The following is a 20565-nucleotide window of genomic DNA, read 5'->3' as shown; positions in this document are numbered from 1 at the left end:
TTAAATATTAATTTCAATGTTTATTGCATGTTTTTCCAACATTATTGAAAGAAGAAACAGTTGCTTGATTTGGGAAAGACAGAGTTGTTTTGAAGCATGTTAAGCTTGCTTACTCACTAATAAATTCTACTCAGACAGAGGATGCAAACTGGCAAGAAACTTACCAGTTGAATAAACCTATTAGGGGGTTAAACACTGAAGGTGCATGTTATTGTTATTCAAGCTCCTTTTCTTCTTTTTCTTCTTGCTACGGTGTCTATAGCAGCCCATAGAACCATCTGATCAAATGTTGTGAACTTTAGCACACTTATTGTGGAGGGTCTATGGAACATACTCACCAAACACTGATCAAGTGCTCCCAATGCTGCAGCACAATCGGGTCAAAATCGGGCCTGCGTATGATCATACATTTTGAACCCCAAGAACCCTTGAATGCACCCTAAGAAATCAGTTTCTACTCTCCTGGATTTTGTTAAAACATGTTTTTCTCTAGTCCTTTTCTGTTCATTTTTATCAGTCATCATAGAATTTGGCATGTTATCTCCAGTGTTATCAGAAGTTATGAAAAGAATTTTGAATAGTATAAATGGTTTGCCCCTAATGAGGAATGACTCAGCAGGCTTAACATTTAGTAGGTAACTTCAGGACTATGACCTAAGGCTATGCAACAAAGTGCCACCCAAGTAACTTTACCAGATTTATCTCACATCATCCTCATACAGGTCTAAACATTAGCATTGCAGCCAGCACCACCGGTCCTAGCAGTAGACACAGCTGTGTAGAGCCCCATTTGGTTCTCTACACTGTAAACCTGAATAAGCTGAGAGAACTCAATTTTTTGACTTATGAACTGTTACGTTTTGAGTTTGTTGTACTCATGTATGTTAGTACTTCAAGTTAGGAGCAATTAAGTAAGCTAACACATATTTTGAAGTTCTTGCAAAACCATTTTCAGTTATTATATTATCAATTATCAGCTATTTACTATATCAAGTTAAAGCTGAACTTATACATTCTGTATCAAAACGTATCAGCAATTTCAAACAAACGTAACACGTGATACAATTTTGGCTTTTTCTTTTTGAACAAGGATTGCTCAACGTCATATATTAAAACCAATATGAGACAATTGACTAAACATTATCATTTAAAATTACAAATGTGATGCATCCTTTAGTCAAAGGATAAAGTCTGTTTAGCACCCTACATTAGTAGAGTAACCCTTTTAAAGGGCTCAAGGGAACAGGAAACTGTTTACCAGTATTTTACTATATTCTGGAATGAACAAGGAATGCTCAGAAGCCAAGTGACATCAAATGACAATTTCTAAAATGTGATTTTAGGTTTAATATTCTATTACAGGTTTGTTAAAAGAATAACATGTTTCTACTGAGTTCTTATTGATATAAGTAACAAATCAAAGTAACATCAGTGGAGTAACCTTTTTAAAGAGTGCAAAGTTGAAAGATCTACAATAAAGAATGCATTGTGGAATGAAAAGAAATGCCTAAAAGCCAACATTGTTTACAGCAAAACAAAAAGATTTTTGGAGAGAATTACAGTGTCTCAGAAACACATTATTGCACGTTAGAGAGAGTCAACTCATTCTTTAAGGTATGCAGGATATGAGACAGTTTCCCATCCTCCATGCCAAGCCAAATATTTTGCATAAATTCAAATGAAGTTCTAAATTCAAAAGACTAAACAGGGAGGTCTTGAAGAACCCCAAGTATTTGCCATGCAGCAAGAAAGGAAGAGTCCTGAGAATAATAGTATGCTGTGTGTTCAAATCATGCTGTTCCTATGAACATAAAAAATTGAGAAAAATCACAAAAAAAAAAAAAAAAAAAAAATCGAATGCATATGTGGACCTAATGACACACTACATATCTGTCCGTCATGCAATTTTAAAAGATTAGTCAGGGCATCTGCTGTCTTGCTGTCTTGCAGTCTTGGATGCTTTTGGCCAAAAAAATTGTCATCAAATGAGGAAGGTGGAGGTCCAGATGTGCGTAGAATTTGTGGAGCAAGGTCTCATTTGTAACACGTTGGAACTCTGCAAACAGCTTAATAAGACAAAAGGGGTAAAAATTTTGTATTACAAACCCACATCACATGAAATATTAAGCAAGAGATACAGTATAAATGATGATTATTTATTTATTTATTTATTACCTCAGATGTTTAAATGCAGTGCAGACCAGAGATGCAGAAACTCTTTCACTGATGTTCTGGGGTTTACAATGACTTGCATCTTGGAGCAAATGTTTTCTCCATTTCCTTGTGGATGAGTCTACTGTTTTTATTTCTCTACTACTAGGGCAATTTCTTGTCATATTGTTTCAAGCAATACTTCATCCTCCTCTTCAGGAAAGATGGAATGTGACCGGTTCTTTCTCGGGATGACCTTGGATTCTTTTCCAGCATTTACAGCTAATTTCAGTCGTCCAATTTCTCTTATTTTGTTTCGCATATTGCCCATCTTAAACTTAATGCAATTCCAACCAGACCCTGGATATTTTAAACAGGGATGTTTTTTAACAAGGGCTTCTGCTACCTTTCCAATTTCCATCATCTGAGTATGCCTTGAAATCATAGATAGCTACATTGACCAAGCTTCTGAAGTTGACCAAAGTCAGCATTTCCCTGTCTGAGCCTCAACTCGACATGGCAATGAAACTGTGGAATTGGAAAATCACGTGGCCATTTGACACATCTGATAGATTGGCAGTAGTAGCTACCTGATTCCTGCATTGAGCCTCCTGCATACCCTGCACTTCCAGTCCATCATCTTATTTGAAATCTGAGTAATAACAAGCAGAATCAAGTTCAAGTTGAATCAAGGAGAATCTAAAAATAAAGTATGCACTGACAGGTATACACCATGCAAAATGATGCTTAAATTAAACGATTAAAAATTTTATACTAAGCACACAATAAGTGCCCTGAGATGTGTGTCTGAGTTGTGTTTATGATTTAAACTGTAATATAAAATTGGATGTAATGTCTCAACATATTATGCAGAAAGTGCCTTGAAATTGTCATTTCATTATTAAATATAAATATGATTCCAAAAACACAATTCCTGTTGGTCTTAACACAGTCAATTAAAAAACTGAAAATACATACCGAATAAAAAATGAAGTTCTATATCCATTTATTGTAAATTTACAAACTATGTGCTCTTCTGTAGCAGCTCCAGGAACCGAACTAAAAGCTTATCTTATTGGCCAACAAGTTACAGCGTAGGGCAATGCAACTAATAGGAATTCAGAATGTATATTAACTTTTCCTCACACACAAAATCAGAATTGTACGTCTACGTCTGGACTGTAATTGTACGTACGGTTCCAACAAATCAATAATTATGCTATTTGATAAGTTGGTTCAAATTAAAGGTTGATATTTTACAATTTCACTAAATCTGGCAATCTATCTGTACAGTAGCTAGCAACAAGAGGAGCTCATGTTTTCACCCCTGCAACACATCTAAACATCACTCTTAACTATCAACAATAAAACTGCACACATAAAAAAGTAAACATGCTAAACTGAATTGAAAGATGATACTTACAGCATCGCGTGAAACGAGACTGATTCGACATCTTGTGAAGAACAGTTCAACGCGGGTTGATGTACACGGATGATGTCAGACGCAAAATCTCTATTCCAAAAGATTTTAAGTTGGAGTAAATTTAAAGAGACCAAATTTATTCATCTAACTTGAAGAGTTTCATTTTTACAAACTCATAAATATCAGAAAATTCTAAATACCCCCCCAAGGTTTGTTAATTTGAAGGAATTGTAATGAATTAAGTTAACACTGGAAAATATGCATTTACTTTGAATATTGTTATGATCATTATTATTGAACTAATGAAAACAGAAGAGTTCTTTAATAAGTATAGATGTCTTTAAAAAAAAAAAAATATATATATATATATATATATATATATATATATATATATATATATATATATATATATATATATATATATAACTGTTTATTTGCTTTGGGATTTATTTATTTATTTATTTATTTATTTTTTGAGTTTTCCCTATGGTAACAGTTTTTGAATACAAACAAATACAGAAATGCACACACATGCATAACATACTCAGGGAAACATTTCTGCATGACTGCTTTGACCTCACAGGGGCAGACAGATGAAGCAGAGGTGGGATTGGTCAGTGAGACTGTCAATCACAGTGGAAGGTGGGAATAAGGAGGTGTGGCATGTGTACAAATGTGTTCCGATTTTCCCAGGTGCACAGGTGTGTGTTAGTCTTGTCCGAGCAGAGTTTGTGCTTGTAGGATAAGCGTTCAAAGTCGTTTAAGGTTGCTGAGTAACCGCTGCCATTTACGGGAGAGGTCAGAGGTCATCATGAGGAGGTACAGACAGGTGCCACGCTCGGATGCAGATGGAACCTTCAGATACAGACATACTAGGAACAGGACCACCTTCTTTTCCATGCTGGGTACTGTGTGTGGTGTTTGTGTGTGTTCTTGTGTGTGTGTGTGTGTGTTTGCTGCTTAAAAGTGTCTGATACTTTGTTTATACAAATTCTTAAATTTCTCATAGAATGTTACAAAACTGTCTATACAGTCAGTAAGGATACACACATGTAGACTTGGTCTAGGGGTGTGTGTGTGTGTGTGTTGAGGTATTTTTTTATATATTTATGCAGAAATAGGATAAAAAAATCTTTATATAAATAGAATTATAAATAATGTATTACCCATTCTCTCTCTCTCTCTCTTTTTATTTCTCGTTCTCTCTCTTTTTCTCTCTCATTCTCTCACACACACACAATCTCCTCTCTTTCAACCTCTCAGTAAGAGTATCATATGCTTGATAATGATCAACCTTATTTCCACTTCTCAACTTACAATACCACACACACACAAACACACACACAAACACACACACACAAATACTAAATGCTGAAATGGGATTTTGTCCAGATATTACAGTGACATTGGCATACGTCTCAACTGTCCTGTGCTATTGGCATGAGTTCATCTTTTCACGTGTATCACATAAAAAAATACTTCACATTCCAACATCGTAATAGTCTCAGAGATGGAAACGAAATTGTTCCTGTCCTCAGTCTAGAAGTCAGGCTCTTCCCAGTCACCTTTCTCTACACTTGACCTAGAGCCTGCACCACAGACCAGCTTATGTATATGTCATTCAAATGGTCTCTCCCTGGTGGTTCCTGGCCAGACTGACTAATGGAAAAATATAAGACTCTGGAAGCCTGGCCTGTGAGCTTAAAACTGTAATACTGAATTTTGTGTGTGTATGTGTGTGTCTTTAGTGAGGGAGAGAGATGTGTTTAATACAAGAGGAGCTTGGTGGCTGGTTGGATACTCTCAAATTTCTTCTTTTCTCTTAATTATTAATTAACCAGTCACCACACACACACGCACACACACACACACCCCTTGTCATTCGTACTAGTTATTTTTCCAAATAATCAGTGATCATTTTTTGATGATTTATGTAATTAAGATTTACTTTTTATATCAGTCTTCGACCTACTCATTTAAAAGCTTGTTACTGATGAAACTTTGAACCCCAGATAGCCACCAGGTGCAGTGAGAGTCACCTGGATCTCATCTACTACATGTACACACACACACACACACACACACACACACACACCAAGATTGTGCAAAAAGTTACAAAGTGTCATGTGACACAGTATTCTCAAAACTACCACAGTCATATAGCCATCTTTCCTTGTTGCCATGTGCAGAAGGGGCAGTCTGAAGGGGCAGTCTGAAAACTAGCACAGGGCACATACTCAGCACAACAGTGAATACTTTATGGCTCACGTTCATGGTACACTGCAAGGTAAATAGATTTTTTTTTTTTACAAAACTCAGTTGATCTACTTTGTCCAGGTTCAGCCATGTGGTCTGACCACACAAACACACACACACTCCAGTTTTCACAGGTTCTCCAAATCTCTTTTTTTCTATTTCAGTTTATTTTGTGGCAAAAGGTTGTGATGATGGCACTCAAGGTGAAGTTTCAACACCAGCATTAGTGAAGTCATGGTTGAAGTTTATAAGCCCCCCACACTAATGCCACCCTTAGTGCTGTAACATGCTCGTTATAGTGTTTTGGGAATTGGACAATGCACGGTTCCAGTAAAGACCTGCACTACTACTTTATTTAATTTAATGCATTTATTTTGTGGGTAAAGCCCAAGCTTTCCCTGTGGCTGCCATCAACATCTCTAAGAACTGAAACAGAAGCTGGTACAACACATTGCGATCGGACTGAATATGTTTTGCAAGTAAACATTGCCAGCTATGGTTTTTGTGACATGATAGTTAGAATCTAGCTAAATCAAGCTCCTCAGTGATTAACCGTGTGGTTGGGTTCAGCATAAAGGATCTCTCAGTGAGAGCAAGAACCTCACTGTGTACCAAAAGGATGGAGTTGTCCCAAATGGCCTGTTTTTTTGTGATAGCCCATAGGAGCCAGCAGAGAGGTTTCCTAATGGTTCTGGACACCAGGGTGGAGGAAAAAGCCACTTGCTTAAATCTTACAAATACCATAGCACTAAAGAGAGTGTAACAAAGACAGATGACAGCTTGAGAGACCACAGGGTTAGTCTTAAGAGAACAGACGTCATGCATCAGAGTTACAGATTTGTTGAGGTTGTATATTGACGAGGCACTAAACCCCCAGATAGTTAGGGTCAGTGTTATTGTGTTCAGGGCTCACTGATCTGTTGACCACAGTTATAAAGCATCTTACATTTACAAAGTCACTTACATTTGAGTCTGTGAAACTGAACGTGTAGTCAGGGTAGAATACAGAGACATACAGGACCAGACTATGAACGAGAAGACTATTCCACATGTCCACTTTTCACTGTGAAGCTCTCAGAGCAACATTTCCAACTCTACCCTAAGTGCCCTGCAGTTGTTGTTGTGAATAAGTCATTTCTGTGTTTAAAGTGACCCACATGGTTTCTGGGTGTTGTTTGCATATTCCTGTGAGAGCAGACTTATTTGTACGGTTCCCTGCGTTTCTGAGCGCATTGCCTATAACTCATCATGCCGCAATTTATTGTGCAAGCCCTAAGGTCAAAGGTTATAGACAATAAAGCTTGTACACATTAATTGTTTTTCAATTAATCTCTGGCCCCCAACACACACACACACACACTTGGAGAAACAGAAAACAGTATGCTTGCCATTTATGGAAATAATTATGTCTAATTCTTTGGCTGAAAGTTGACATTCAAGGTCACTATTGATCTTTCTTTCTTTGTTTCTTTCTTTCTTTCTTTCTTTCTTTCTTTCTTTCTTTCTGACCATTTGTTAAAGACAAAAAATATATAATAAATCAACATTTACTTCTTAAAACATTTACTTAGTTCTTAAAATATTTCTATACATATGAGCTTTAGTTTTTTGTAGAAACCTAAAGGCAGCTCAATGTGTATTCATTCAGTACAGTAGTGATGTTGTGTATTAGTACAGTACAGTAGTGATGTTGTGTATTAGTACAGTACAGTATTGGTGATGTGTATTAGTACAGTACAGTGGTGATGTTGTGTATTAGTACAGTACAGTAGTGGTGATGTTGTGTATTAGTACAGTACAGTGGTGATGTTGTGTATTAGTACAGTACAATAGTGATGTTGTGTATTAGTACAGTACAATAGTGATGTTGTGTATTAGTACAGTACAGTGGTGATGTTGTGTATTAGTACAGTACAATAGTGATGTTGTGTATTAGTACAGTACAGTAGTGGTGATGTTGTGTATTAGTACAGTACAGTATTGGTGATGTGTATTAGTGCAGTACAGTGGTGGTGATGTGTATTAGTACAGTACAGTAGTGATGTTGTGTATTAGTACAGTACAGTAGTGGTGATGTTGTGTATTAGTACAGTACAGTAGTGATGTTGTGTATTAGTACAGTAAGTAGTGGTGATGTTGTGTATTAGTACAGTACAGTGGTGATGTTGTGTATTAGTACAGTACAGTAGTGATGTTGTGTATTAGTACAGTACAGTAGTGGTGATGTTGTGTATTAGTACAGTACAGTGGTGATGTTGTGTATTAGTACAGTACAGTAGTGATGTTGTGTATTAGTACAGTACAGTAGTGATGTTGTGTATTAGTACAGTACAGTAGTGGTGATGTTGTGTATTAGTACAGTACAGTAGTGATGTTGTGTATTAGTACAGTAAGTAGTGGTGATGTTGTGTATTAGTACAGTACAGTAGTGGTGATGTTGTGTATTAGTACAGTACAGTAGTGGTGATGTTGTGTATTAGTACAGTACAGTAGTGATGTTGTGTATTAGTACAGTACAGTAGTGGTGATGTTGTGTATTAGTACAGTACAGTAGTGGTGATGTTGTGTATTAGTACAGTACAGTAGTGATGTTGTGTATTAGTACAGTAAGTAGTGGTGATGTTGTGTATTAGTACAGTACAGTAGTGGTGATGTTGTGTATTAGTACAGTACAGTGGTGATGTGTATTAGTACAGTACAGTACTGATGTTGTGTATTAGTACAGTACAGTATTGGTGATGTTGTGTATTAGTACAGTACAGTAGTGATGTTGTGTATTAGTACAGTAAGTAGTGGTGATGTTGTGTATTAGTACAGTACAGTAGTGGTGATGTTGTGTATTAGTACAGTACAGTGGTGATTGTATTAGTACAGTACAGTACTGATGTTGTGTATTAGTACAGTACAGTAGTGGTGATGTGTATTAGTACAGTACAGTAGTGGTGATGTGTATTAGTACAGTACAGTAGTGGTGATGTGTTAGTACAGTACAGTGGTGATGTTGTGTATTAGTACAGTACAGTAGTGGTGATGTATTAGTACAGTACAGTGGTGATGTTGTGTATTAGTACAGTACAGTAGTGGTGATGTATTAGTACAGTACAGTGGTGATGTTGTGTATTAGTATAGTACAGTAGTGGTGATGTATTAGTACAGTAGTGTTGATGTATTAGTACAGTACAGTAGTGGTGATGTTGTGTATTAGTACAGTAGTGGTGATGTGTATTAGTACAGTACAGTAGTGGTGATGTTGTGTATTAGTACAGTACAGTAGTGGTGATGTTGTGTATTAGTACAGTACAGTGGTGATGTGTATTAGTACAGTACTGATGTTGTGTATTAGTACAGTACAGTATTGGTGATGTTGTGTATTAGTACAGTACAGTGGTGATGTGTATTAGTACAGTACAGTACCGATGTTGTGTATTAGTACAGTACAGTAGTGGTGTGTATTAGTACAGTACAGTATTGGTGATGTGTATTAGTACAGTACAGTAGTGGTGATGTGTTAGTACAGTACAGTGGTGATGTTGTGTATTAGTACAGTACAGTAGTGGTGATGTATTAGTACAGTACAGTAGTGGTGATGTGTATTAGTACAGTACAGTAGTGATGTTGTGTATTAGTACAGTACAGTAGTGATGATGTGTATTAGTTCAGTACAGTAGTGATGGTGATGTGTTAGTACATTACAGTAGTGATGGTGATGTGTTAGTACAGTACAGTAGTGGTGATGTTGTGTATTAGTACAGTACAGTAGTGGTGATGTTGTGTATTAGTACAGTAGTGGTGATGTGGATTAGTACAGTACAGTAGTGGTGATGTGGATTAGTACAGTACAGTAGTGGTGATGTGTATTAGTACAGTACAGTAGTGGTGATGTGTATTAGTACAGTACAGTAGTGGTGATGTGTATTAGTACAGTACAGTAGTGGTGATGTGTTAGTACAGTACAGTAGTGGTGATGTTGTGTGTTAGTACAGTACAGTAGTAGTGATGTTGTGTTAGTACAGTACAGTAGTGGTGATGTGTTAGTACAGTACAGTAGTGGTGATGTTGTGTGTTAGTACAGTACAGTAGTAGTGATGTTGTGTTAGTACAGTACAGTAGTGGTGATGTGTTAGTACAGTACAGTAGTGGTGATGTGTTAGTACAGTACAGTAGTGGTGATGTTGTGTATTAGTACAGTAGTGATGGTGATGTGTTATTACAGTACAGTAGTGGTGATGTTGTGTATTAGTACAGTACAGTAGTGATGGTGATGTGTTAGTACAGTACAGTAGTGGTGATGTGTATTAGTACAGTACAGTAGTGGTGATGTTGTGTATTAGTACAGTACAGTAGTGATGGTGATGTGTTAGTACAGTACAGTAGTGGTGATGTTGTGTATTAGTACAGTACCGTAGTGATGGTGATGTGTTAGTACAGTACAGTAGTGATGTTGTGTAGTAGTACAGCACAGTAGTGATGGTGATGTGTTAGTACAGTACAGTAGTGATGTTGTGTAGTAGTACAGTACAGTAGTGATGGTGATGTTGTGTAGTAGTACAGTACAGTATTGATGGTGATGTGTTAGTACAGTACAGTAGTGATGTTGTGTAGTAGTACAGTACAGTAGTGATGGTGATGTGTTAGTACAGTACAGTAGTGATGTTGTGTAGTAGTACAGTACAGTAGTGATGGTGATGTGTTAGTACAGTACAGTAGTGATGTTGTGTAGTAGTACAGTACAGTAGTGATGGTGATGTGTTAGTACAGTACAGTAGTGGTGATGTACAGTTCTGAGCTTGCGTTTAGCTGCATGTAATCCCATAGTTAAGCAGTCACATGGTGTTATGTATGAACTTACACTGAAATCTGTCTCTCGCTACAGGTGTGTGTGGATGTTGTGGGCGATGTCGTCCCCGATACAAGCGCCTGGTGGATAACATTTTCCCAGAGGACCCAAAGGTAGTACTACCTCAGCCACACACACCCACTCACACACACGTGGTCCAAAAAATAATATCTAATAATAATTTATGCCTCCACAAGATTCGAGGACATAAGTAATGTATGTAGGTTTATGAGATTTCTTGACCTTTTTAAAATTCAATGTGTTTTCTAAGGTGAAGAATTTCCCAACAGTTAATACCAAGTCTGAAAGATGTCCATTCCTTTACTGCCTAAATATTGATCAGGACTTGTAACTCATGTCCTGTAAATTTGATAGGACTGTTAGATTATATGATGGAAAAATCGCCAGTAAATACAAGGGCTAATGTTTGGACGAGAAACTTTGTACAAAGTTATGGCTATAAAAGTTGTAAACATTCTAGTACTAAACGTTTGAGTAATAAATATAGTGACAGTTCTGTTGTGGATTGAAGGTTATTTAGTTATATTAGTGAAACAGTTGTTTAAGTCCTGGGATCATTTTACTTTGCATGCCTTTACGTTTTAGAGAAACAAATAACCCAAAATAAGACACCACTCCAAAGCCATCTGTTTTAGTAGGGGTTTATAATGGATGCTGTAAAGCAGATGGGAGAGATTGAACAGCCAGTTGCTATGACTTTCTCAATCCGATGTTTAGGAATAATTAGAATAATTCTGTAAGAAATGAAGAAATTTTATATCCTTTATGCTGTTTCAGCAGCTGCTCCAAAGACGGTCCTGTAGTGAAACTTACAGTAGCCTCTGGCTGTAGTTCCTATTGCTTTTATTTACAGTTCACCTAATCCAGATAGATAAGCAAACAAAAAGTAGAAAAATCAACAAAAGTCAGTGGCATTAGATTTCTTTAGTTAAATTAAATGAATGAATATATTATCCAAAATTCATAAGACAAACACAGATGTTTTTTTGCCCTAAAAAACATGTTTTTAAATAAGTGTTATCAAACACTCATTATAAATTAGATGATCATTAAATTTTTTATTTATTTATTTATTTAATTATTTATTTTTTGTGCATGTAGTAAATGAAAACACATTTCAGTCTGTGATGACATCATTATTCAAATAAGAACTGATATACATGTAATGTTGGGGCTAATATTATATTTACTTTAGCTTTATAAGCTTTATAACCCTGCCACTGAGGGGTTAAAAATCAGTCCCAAGCCAGGATAGAAATGGGAGGGTTGCGTCAGGAAGGACATCCAGCATCAAACCTGTGGTAAATCAAAATACATGGGGCAGATGATCCTCCGTGTCGACCCCGAGCAGGGAGCAGTCGACGGACGACATCAACAAGATTAAAAAAGTGTTAAGTGTATTTTAGCAAAATCTAAAGGGAATTTTCCCTTACTTTCAGCTGGCCAAGCTCATGTTTGGTAAGGAGACAGTTTATTAAATATGGAGCTGAAAGCAGCCTCTCTGTGTAAAAGCTTGCTAGCTCACTGAGCTTTGGTTAAACAATGAGTGTCATAATCTGACAAATCTTTTTGGATAGCTGAATGCTGCACTGAACCGAACATGAGTCTAATCAATTCAGTTTGTTAACCGATACCAATGTCCGATGCACACGAAGAGAGAGCACTACAGATTCTATGACATCAGATGTTTTAAGAACTTTGCTCTAAATATCAAAATCAACTCAAACCACTGTGATTAGGAGATTATGTAATAATTGTAATAGCATGTATTGGAGAACTGAGATTTTCTTGTTGATCTTCACTTCTTTAAAAGGGATTATTCCCCATATTTACCGTCTAAGTTCTCATTAGCACAGTGCATCTGCTACACACACACACACAACCGCTTCCTTTCACTTAAGCACAGCTTTAAGTATGAATGATCTGCTCAGGGACATGCTGCTTACACCACACTACTGCACACGTTCACACCTTCACTCGGTTTCTCAGGGGAGTGACATGTAGAGTTGTTCAGAGGTTCATTAATTAAATTAGCAGCTGCAGAGCTGTGGGACAGAAGTGCTCTGGGGTGATGTGGGTAAACGCTGCTTTACAATGTGCCTGGAAGTTACTGCTACAGTGAGAATGATTCATCTCCTTAGTGGACACCCCACAACGTAAAGGCATGATGCAGCCCAAAAAAATAAATAAACAGATGCATCTTTTTTAAACCTGGGAAGTAACGTTTACCAAAATAAAAACTTGCTGTGGAAATGGAAAAGTGGAAATCCTCTATCTTCCTGTGATTTAAGGCAGACACCTGTGCAACAGAGCTGTTTGTTATATTTATTATCCTACACACTTAACTAGGTAGCAGTCCGGATTGTCACCACAGAAGGGATTGTCAGTTTTGAAGTGACACGGTGTTGCGGCATATTTCAGTTCTTGAGTCTTTATCTGCAAAAAACCTGTAACACCTCCAAGCAAAACATCCTCACAGCATAGCATCACCAACAGCATCAAATGCTGTGTTTGTGCCTGAATTTCTCATTATACTTCTTTGTCATTGCTTCAACTCTTTTGCTTTTTCTCCTCCTTGCTTTTTTTCCTTTTTCTCTCAAGGATGGATTGGTGAAGTCAGACATGGAGAAGTTGACATTCTTTGCTGTGTCTGCTCCAGAGAAGCTCGACCGAATAGGAGAGTATCTTGCCGAGCGCCTCAGCAGGGATGTGGTCAGACACCGTTATGGGTATGATACACACCCACAAAATCACTCACACACACACACACACACACAGAAAAAATCAATACATATTTTTCTGTTATATACTGTTTACTAGTCTGTATGACCGTGTGTGTGTGTGTGTGTGTAGGTACGTGGTGATTGCAATGGAAGCACTGGATCAGTTGCTGATGGCGTGTCACTCACAGAGCATTAAACCCTTCGTGGAGAGCTTTTTGCACATGGTGGCAAAGTTGCTGGAATCCAAGGAACCAGACTTGCAAGTGCTTGGGACCAACTCTGTAAGTGTCAGATGTGGTGAACAGAGAAATGTCTCAATATCTCAAGTGAAGGGAAGGTATCTAAACCGAGTAGAATGCCAGTGTGTTGTGAAAATACATTTGTGCAAATTAGAAAATACATTTGTACAAGTTTGTACAGATACCTAAAGTTTTCAATTACATTCACGGCATTTGGCAGATGCTCTTATCCAGATTATACATTCATCTCATTTTATACAATTGATGGTTAAAGACCTTGCTCAGGGGCCCAGCAGCTTGGTGGTCCTTGGGATTCGAGCTCAGTATACCAACAACTTAACCACTGAGCTACCACTTCAATATATAAATATACAAATATATCAATTTATATTCAAATGTATTTAATATCCTGTACATCTTTGGCCAGCCATCAGGAGCAGTCGATCACAGTAGGGATTCACAGCGGTTGATTAATGCACACTGGGTATTTTAGGGCCAGGATGTGTTAATCAGCTAAAAATACTGTCAACACTGGATTTAAACGCCTTCATTTGACTCACTGATTATTGTCAAGCTAAGGAAAGTAACACTAATTAAATACATATTGATAAGAGCAGGACAAGATCTTTGCTTCCGGTTTTACAGAGACCGCACAACTGCCCCATGGTTTGTAAGAGAGATGTCTGTGTGGAGAAAGAAATAATAGCAAGCCTAAAATGTATCCTGCTTAAAAGTTCAAGTATCGGATCCATTGAAACCCCCATCCAAAGACTTAGACTTGCATATCTAGTTAATTAGTTAGTTGATGAGTAATACTGACAGAACAAGTCGATCTTGAGACTTCACATCGATATTTTAGGAAAGCTATTGAAGATAAAAGACTTAAAAGACTATTTGTGTTTGAGCATTGACTCTATTGGGATACAAATGTTGTGCTGGTTAATCCTAGACTAGTTAAGCAGTAGTTCTGAAGTTATTGAGGTAATGAGAATCTCCAGTCATGAACAGACTCACAGATGGATGGATTGCAAATACCGCAGCTGGTTAAAATGTGCTTTGAGTTCCTGAAAATCTTTGTATGACTAACAGAAATTAAGCTATTAAAGAAAAAAAAAAAAACATTTCAGGCCCTTGACCTTGCTTGACCCTGTTTGGATCAATTCCAAAAATCGAATCAGGTCATCTGCTGGTTCCAATGATAATTCCACATAAATCTTACAAACATTCGATGACTTTTTCCTGAGATACTGCACTAACAATAATCTCCAATGGATGGACATAAAAGGCACTCTGAGTAGAGACGGGAAAGATGGGGAGAGGTGTGATGAGACAAAAAGAGGAAGATCATTCTACATTAATGCCCTTCACCTTCACCAAGGGTTTTACTGGTCAGACTTAGTTTAGGTGGATCTAAAATAGTGCTCCTAGATGGGGAAACAAGCTGCATAATTTAACGGTGAATGAAAGGTTGTGCTTGTGTGTGTGTGTGTGTGTGTGTGTGTGTGTGTGTGTGTGTGTGTGTGTGAGAGAGAGAGAGAGAGAGGGGCCTTTTGACAAGTGCTACAATTTAAATAGCAGGAAGGAAAGGAACAGAGGAAAGAACGCATGGACTAAAGGGATTAGGTGGGTGGATGGTGTGAAATGCACCACTGAGAGAATTCTGAAGAATACTTTCTTTCTTTCTTTCTTTTTTCATTCATTCATTCATTCATTCATTCATTTTAGAGCTTTTCGTTTTTTCTCTAGTAATCACAGAAAGGAACCTGAGACATTTTCTCTCAGGTTCATTTGGAAAATTAAAGGAAATCTAAAGGCTGCAATCTGAGTCAAGGAAAATATATCAATTATACATAAACAAAATCAATTATAAATGGCATTCTAAACAGAGCTGGGTGGAAAAAATCCCAAGCTCTGGAGGTCCAATCCTCAAAGCAGGGTTTCTCACTTATCTCGAGATTTTTCCTCACCAAATACAGATTAGACAGAGTCCTGGTAAATGACTGGTCGATTGGAGCAAAGCAAATATTCACCTGCAGTTTTAAGCTTTAGAGAAACTGAACATATGTTTAATCAGCGAGACAGATGAACCGAAAATGTCATCGATTTTTGTAGATGCTGAACATCTCAGTAAATATAACATGCTGGTCTGCTGGATGTGTCTGGTGGAATAACACTTAGTGTATATTAGTGAATATTTCTTAGTAGAGGGTTGATGACATTTCATGACTCTAATCAGTGACCATTTTGCAGCAGAATTTCAGGTTTAAAAATTCTCATAAACATATTCAAAGTGTTATCGGTATCATCGCAGCACATACAGTATGTCCTATCTAATCATTTGTGTGATATACAGTATTATTTAAAGTAAACAGACAGCAGTAGAGTGACAGAAAAATGTAACATGTAGAACCGTAACAAAGTTACGCATAAAGTTTGTAGCATATATATATTATAGTAGAATATTCCAGATGTGTTTAGAGGTTTGATTTAGTGTATTTAAATGAATGCTGGGATGTAATACAGAAACACACACATACACACAGCAAAGTCTTTTAGGGAGTGATTCTCAGACTGGGTGGTGGAACAAAGGGATCCGCACGTACCCACACAACCTCACACATAGTTGTGAATCACATGTGCTCTACTGTGAGATCTCACCTCTTCTGTCTGTTAAAGAGAATTTCCTCTCACTAATCAGTTCTTTTCCTCATTTTTCTGTGTGTATGTGTGAGCTTGGATGTGTCGTGTTTTAATTTTTTTTTTTTCTTGTGACAGTTTGTGAAGTTTGCGAACATTGAGGAAGACACGCCTTCATATCATCGGCGCTATGATTTCTTCGTCTCTCAGTTCAGTGCCATGTGCCACTCCACACATGAAGACGCAGAGACACGCACCAGGTGTGTTTGTGTATGGTGTACAAACCCGATTTCAAAAAAGTTGGGACACTGTACAAATTGTGAATAAAAACAGAATGCAATGATGTGGAAGTTTCAAATTTCAATATTTTATTCAGAATACAACATAGATGACACATCAAACACATTCGACAAAAGTTGGGACAAGGCCATGTTTACCACTGTGTGGCATCCCCTCTTCTTTTTATAACAGTCTGCAAACGTCTGGGGACTGAGGAGACAAGTTGCTCAAGTATGTTGTCCCATTCTTGTCTAATACAGGCTTCTAGTTGCTCAACTGCCTTAGGTCTTCTTTGTCGCATCTTCCTCTTTATCATGCACCAGATGTTTTCTATGGGTGAAAGATCTGGACTGCAGGCTGACCATTTCAGTACCCGGATCCTCCTTCTACGCAGCCATGATGCTGTAATTGATGCAGTATGTGGTCTGGCATTGACATGTTGGAAAATGCAAGGTCTTCCTTGAAAGAGATGACGTCTGGATGGGAGCATATGTTGTTCTAGAACTTGGATATACCTTTCAGCATTGATGGTGCCTTTTCAGATGTGTACGCTGCCCGTGCCACACGCACTCGTGCAATCCCATACCATCAGTGATGCAGGCTTCTGAACTGAGCGCTGATAACAACTCGGGTTGTCCTTGTCCTCTTTAGTCCGGATGACATGGCGTCCCAGTTTTCCAAAAAGAACTTTCACAGTCCATTTTAAATGAGCCTTGGCCCAGAGAAAACGGCTGCGCTTCTGGATCATGTTTAGATATGGCTTCTTTTTTGACCTATAGAGTTTTAGCCGAATGGCACGGTGGATTGTGTTCACCGACAATGTTTTCTGGAAGTATTCCTGAGCCCATGTTGTGATTTCCATTACAGTAGCATTTCTGTATGTGATGCAGTGCCGTCTAAGGGCCCGAAGATCACGGGCATCCAGTATGGTTTTCCGGCCTTGACCCTTACGCACAGAGATTGTTCCAGATTCTCTGAATCTTTGGATGATATTATGCACTGTAGATGATGATAACTTCAAACTCTTTGCAATTTTTCTCTTAGAAACTCCTTTCTGATATTGCTCCACTATTTTTTGCCGCAGCATTTGGGGAATTGGTGATCCTCTGCCCATTTTGACTTCTGAGAGACACTGCCACTCTCAGAGGCTCTTTTTATACCCAATCATGTTGCCAATTGACCTAATAATTATGTTGGATTTGTAGAAGCCAACATTCTGTTTTCCTATTTAAGCTTATCCAAAAATTTATAAAGAGTAACTCCTCCTAGGGCTTTCGAACCACATGCACCAAATTCGGATATGTTGTAGACCCTGGTCTGAAGTTTGTTGCTATTACTTTTCTAAGCGATCCGAGTACCGGTACGTCCGGTACCTGGTTTCAAAATGGCCTTTTTCCTCATAGACTCCCATTATAAACTTTGGAGGTTTAGAACTCAGCAAGCTTTCGAACTATCTACACCAAACTCGGCCAGCTCCTTTAGGGTGATACTCTGAACAAAGTTTTAAATTGGTGTACCGACTGGCCTTTCGGTTGTCCCTCAGCCCCGCCCACAAAATATGCAAAATCAAAAAACTTTTTACAACATTGACATGTCATATATATAAACACTCAGAACAATAAGGGAACGTCCTTACGGGTATTCTGATGACGTCATTTGACGTCACGTGAAAAACGAAAATTAGCACAACATGGACATGTCGTATATCAAAACACTCAGCCCAATGAGGGGAATTACCTCACGTGTATTCTGGTGATGTCACAACATCGTCAAAGCCAACATCAAAATTTGTCGCTCGAACTTTACAAATCTAGTTTGCAAATTGGTCCTCAAACTGTTCCTTATATGTAAATTTAACTTTTCAGGCCTCTTATTGCTACCTGTCCCAACTTTTTTGGAATGTGTAGCTCTCATGAAATCCAAAATGATCCAATATTTGGCATGACATTTCAAAATGTCTCACTTTCAACATTTGATATGTTATCTATATTCTATTGTGAATAAAATATAAGTTTATGAGATTTGTAAATTATTGCATTCCATTTTTATTCACAATTTGTACAGTGTCCCAACTTTTTTGGAGTCGGGTTTGTATATGTATGTATGGGTTGTATGTATATATGGTGTGCGTATGTATGTATGTACAGTATGATGTAAGTATGGTATGTGTATGTGTATAGTGTGTGTATATGTATCTATGTATGGTCTGTGTATGATATGTCTGTATATATGATATATGTATGTATGTATGATGTATGTATGGTGTGTGTGTATGTGTATAGTGTGTATGTATGTGTGTATGTATGTATGGTCTGTGTATGGTATGTATGGTGTGTGTGTATATATGATGTATGTATGGTGTGTGTGTATGTGTATAGTGTGTATGTATGTATGTATGTATGTATGTATGTATGGTGTGTGTGTGTATATATGATGTATGTATGGTGTGTGTGTATGTGTATAGTGTGTATGTATGTATGTATGTATGTATGTATGGTGTGTGTGTATATACTGTATGATGTATGTATGGTGTATGTGTATAGTATGTATGTATGGTCTGTGTATGATGTATGTATGGTGTGTGTGTATATATATATGATGTATGTATGGTGTGTGTGTGTATTGTGTGCGTGTATGTTATGTTTATGGTGTGTGTAGTGTATGTGTATAGTGTGTATTAGTGATGCGCGGGTCGGGTTTTTTCCAACCCGCGGCTCCCGCTTTTATGAAATTATTGGCCCGCCCCGCAGTAAAGTGACAATTTCTTTACCCGCCCCAAACAGCACCCACGCACGACCCGCGCATCACTAGTGTGTATGTATGTATGGTCTATGTATGGTATGTATGGTGTGTGTATGGTGTGATATACATGCACTTATTTAGCATCATTTTGAGGTGTGCTGTTTCAGTTTGTTATCAGTGATCAGGGTGTTTGGAAGCACATGGGGAAATGTGACTTTGAAGTCACCCTGTATTTGTCTAAAATGTCTTTATTTGTGTGTGTGTGTGTGTGTGTGTGTGTGTGTGTGTGTATAGGATTCGTGTAGCAGGTATCAGAGGGCTACAGGGAGTCGTAAGGAAGACAGTGAATGATGAATTGCAGGCAATCATCTGGGAACCTCAGCACATGGACAAACTTATTCCCTCCATGCTCTTCAACATGCAGGACATTGACGACTTAGAGAGGTACACACACACAAACACACACACACTAGAGATATGCAATGGGTCTCTGATTTTGCAAGACCCAATGAATGTCAGAAATGGCTGGACTTGTTAGTTTAAATGACATGACAGAAACCTGACAACTTTATTAAATATTAAAAATAAAAATAAAAAAATAAATTATAAAATTAAAAAATAAATGCTATATACAATTTGTCATACTTTGAACCTTATATTTTAACATGTTTCTCAAGACCAAAAATAAAGATTCAAATTTCAAGAGCTTGTTGTCGTATGTACAGGAAACAGCCTGTTACACCACAAAATGACAGAGAAAGGCTCTACCAAAGGCAAGCTGCATACAAAATGTGGTTCCTGAACTACATCAAGTGGTACTGGTTATTGCAAGATTGATGACATAATTAATTTTGATTGATATAAGTATATTTTAGCCCCAAACAAGGCTTTACTCGGTTAAAGCTTGATTTATGCATCTACCTGAGCAGGTACTTTTAGTGCATCAGAAAGGCACTACAGTTGGGGCTGAGCATTGCAGTTTGCTAAAAGCACTGTGTGACACCAGAGAGTCCAAACTGCTTATAACTATCTATAGAGAAGTGAAGCTCTGGATGTATGTCTGACACCCTCTCCTCCTAAAATCCATACACCAATCAGCCATAGCATTAAACCCACTGACAGGTGAAGTGAATAACATGAATCTCAGTCCAGTGGCACCTGTCAAGTGATGGAGTATATTAGTCAGCAAGTGAACAGTCAGTTCTCCAAGTTGATGTGTTGGACTTTGGGTTGTTCCCAGTATGCATTGGATAGTAC

General features: G+C 37.7%; 1 protein-coding gene across 1 annotated transcript in view; it reads left to right on the top strand.

Moving 5' to 3' along the window:
* efr3a (EFR3 homolog A (S. cerevisiae)) overlaps nucleotides 1–20565 on the top strand; it is a 63702-nt gene that overhangs the window by 9759 nt on the left and 33378 nt on the right. Inside the window, exons 3-7 of the mRNA XM_060872319.1 lie at nucleotides 10704–10780; nucleotides 13290–13417; nucleotides 13542–13692; nucleotides 16426–16547; nucleotides 19603–19752. Coding sequence (XP_060728302.1) covers nucleotides 10704–10780; nucleotides 13290–13417; nucleotides 13542–13692; nucleotides 16426–16547; nucleotides 19603–19752 — 628 coding nt within the window. The remainder of the gene's footprint in view (nucleotides 1–10703; nucleotides 10781–13289; nucleotides 13418–13541; nucleotides 13693–16425; nucleotides 16548–19602; nucleotides 19753–20565) is intronic.

Source organism: Tachysurus vachellii, chromosome 1 (assembly GCF_030014155.1).
Source record: "Tachysurus vachellii isolate PV-2020 chromosome 1, HZAU_Pvac_v1, whole genome shotgun sequence".
NCBI lineage: Eukaryota > Metazoa > Chordata > Actinopteri > Siluriformes > Bagridae > Tachysurus > Tachysurus vachellii.
Note: the sequence above shows the minus strand (reverse complement) of the source record. Positions and strands in the feature narration are given on the sequence as shown.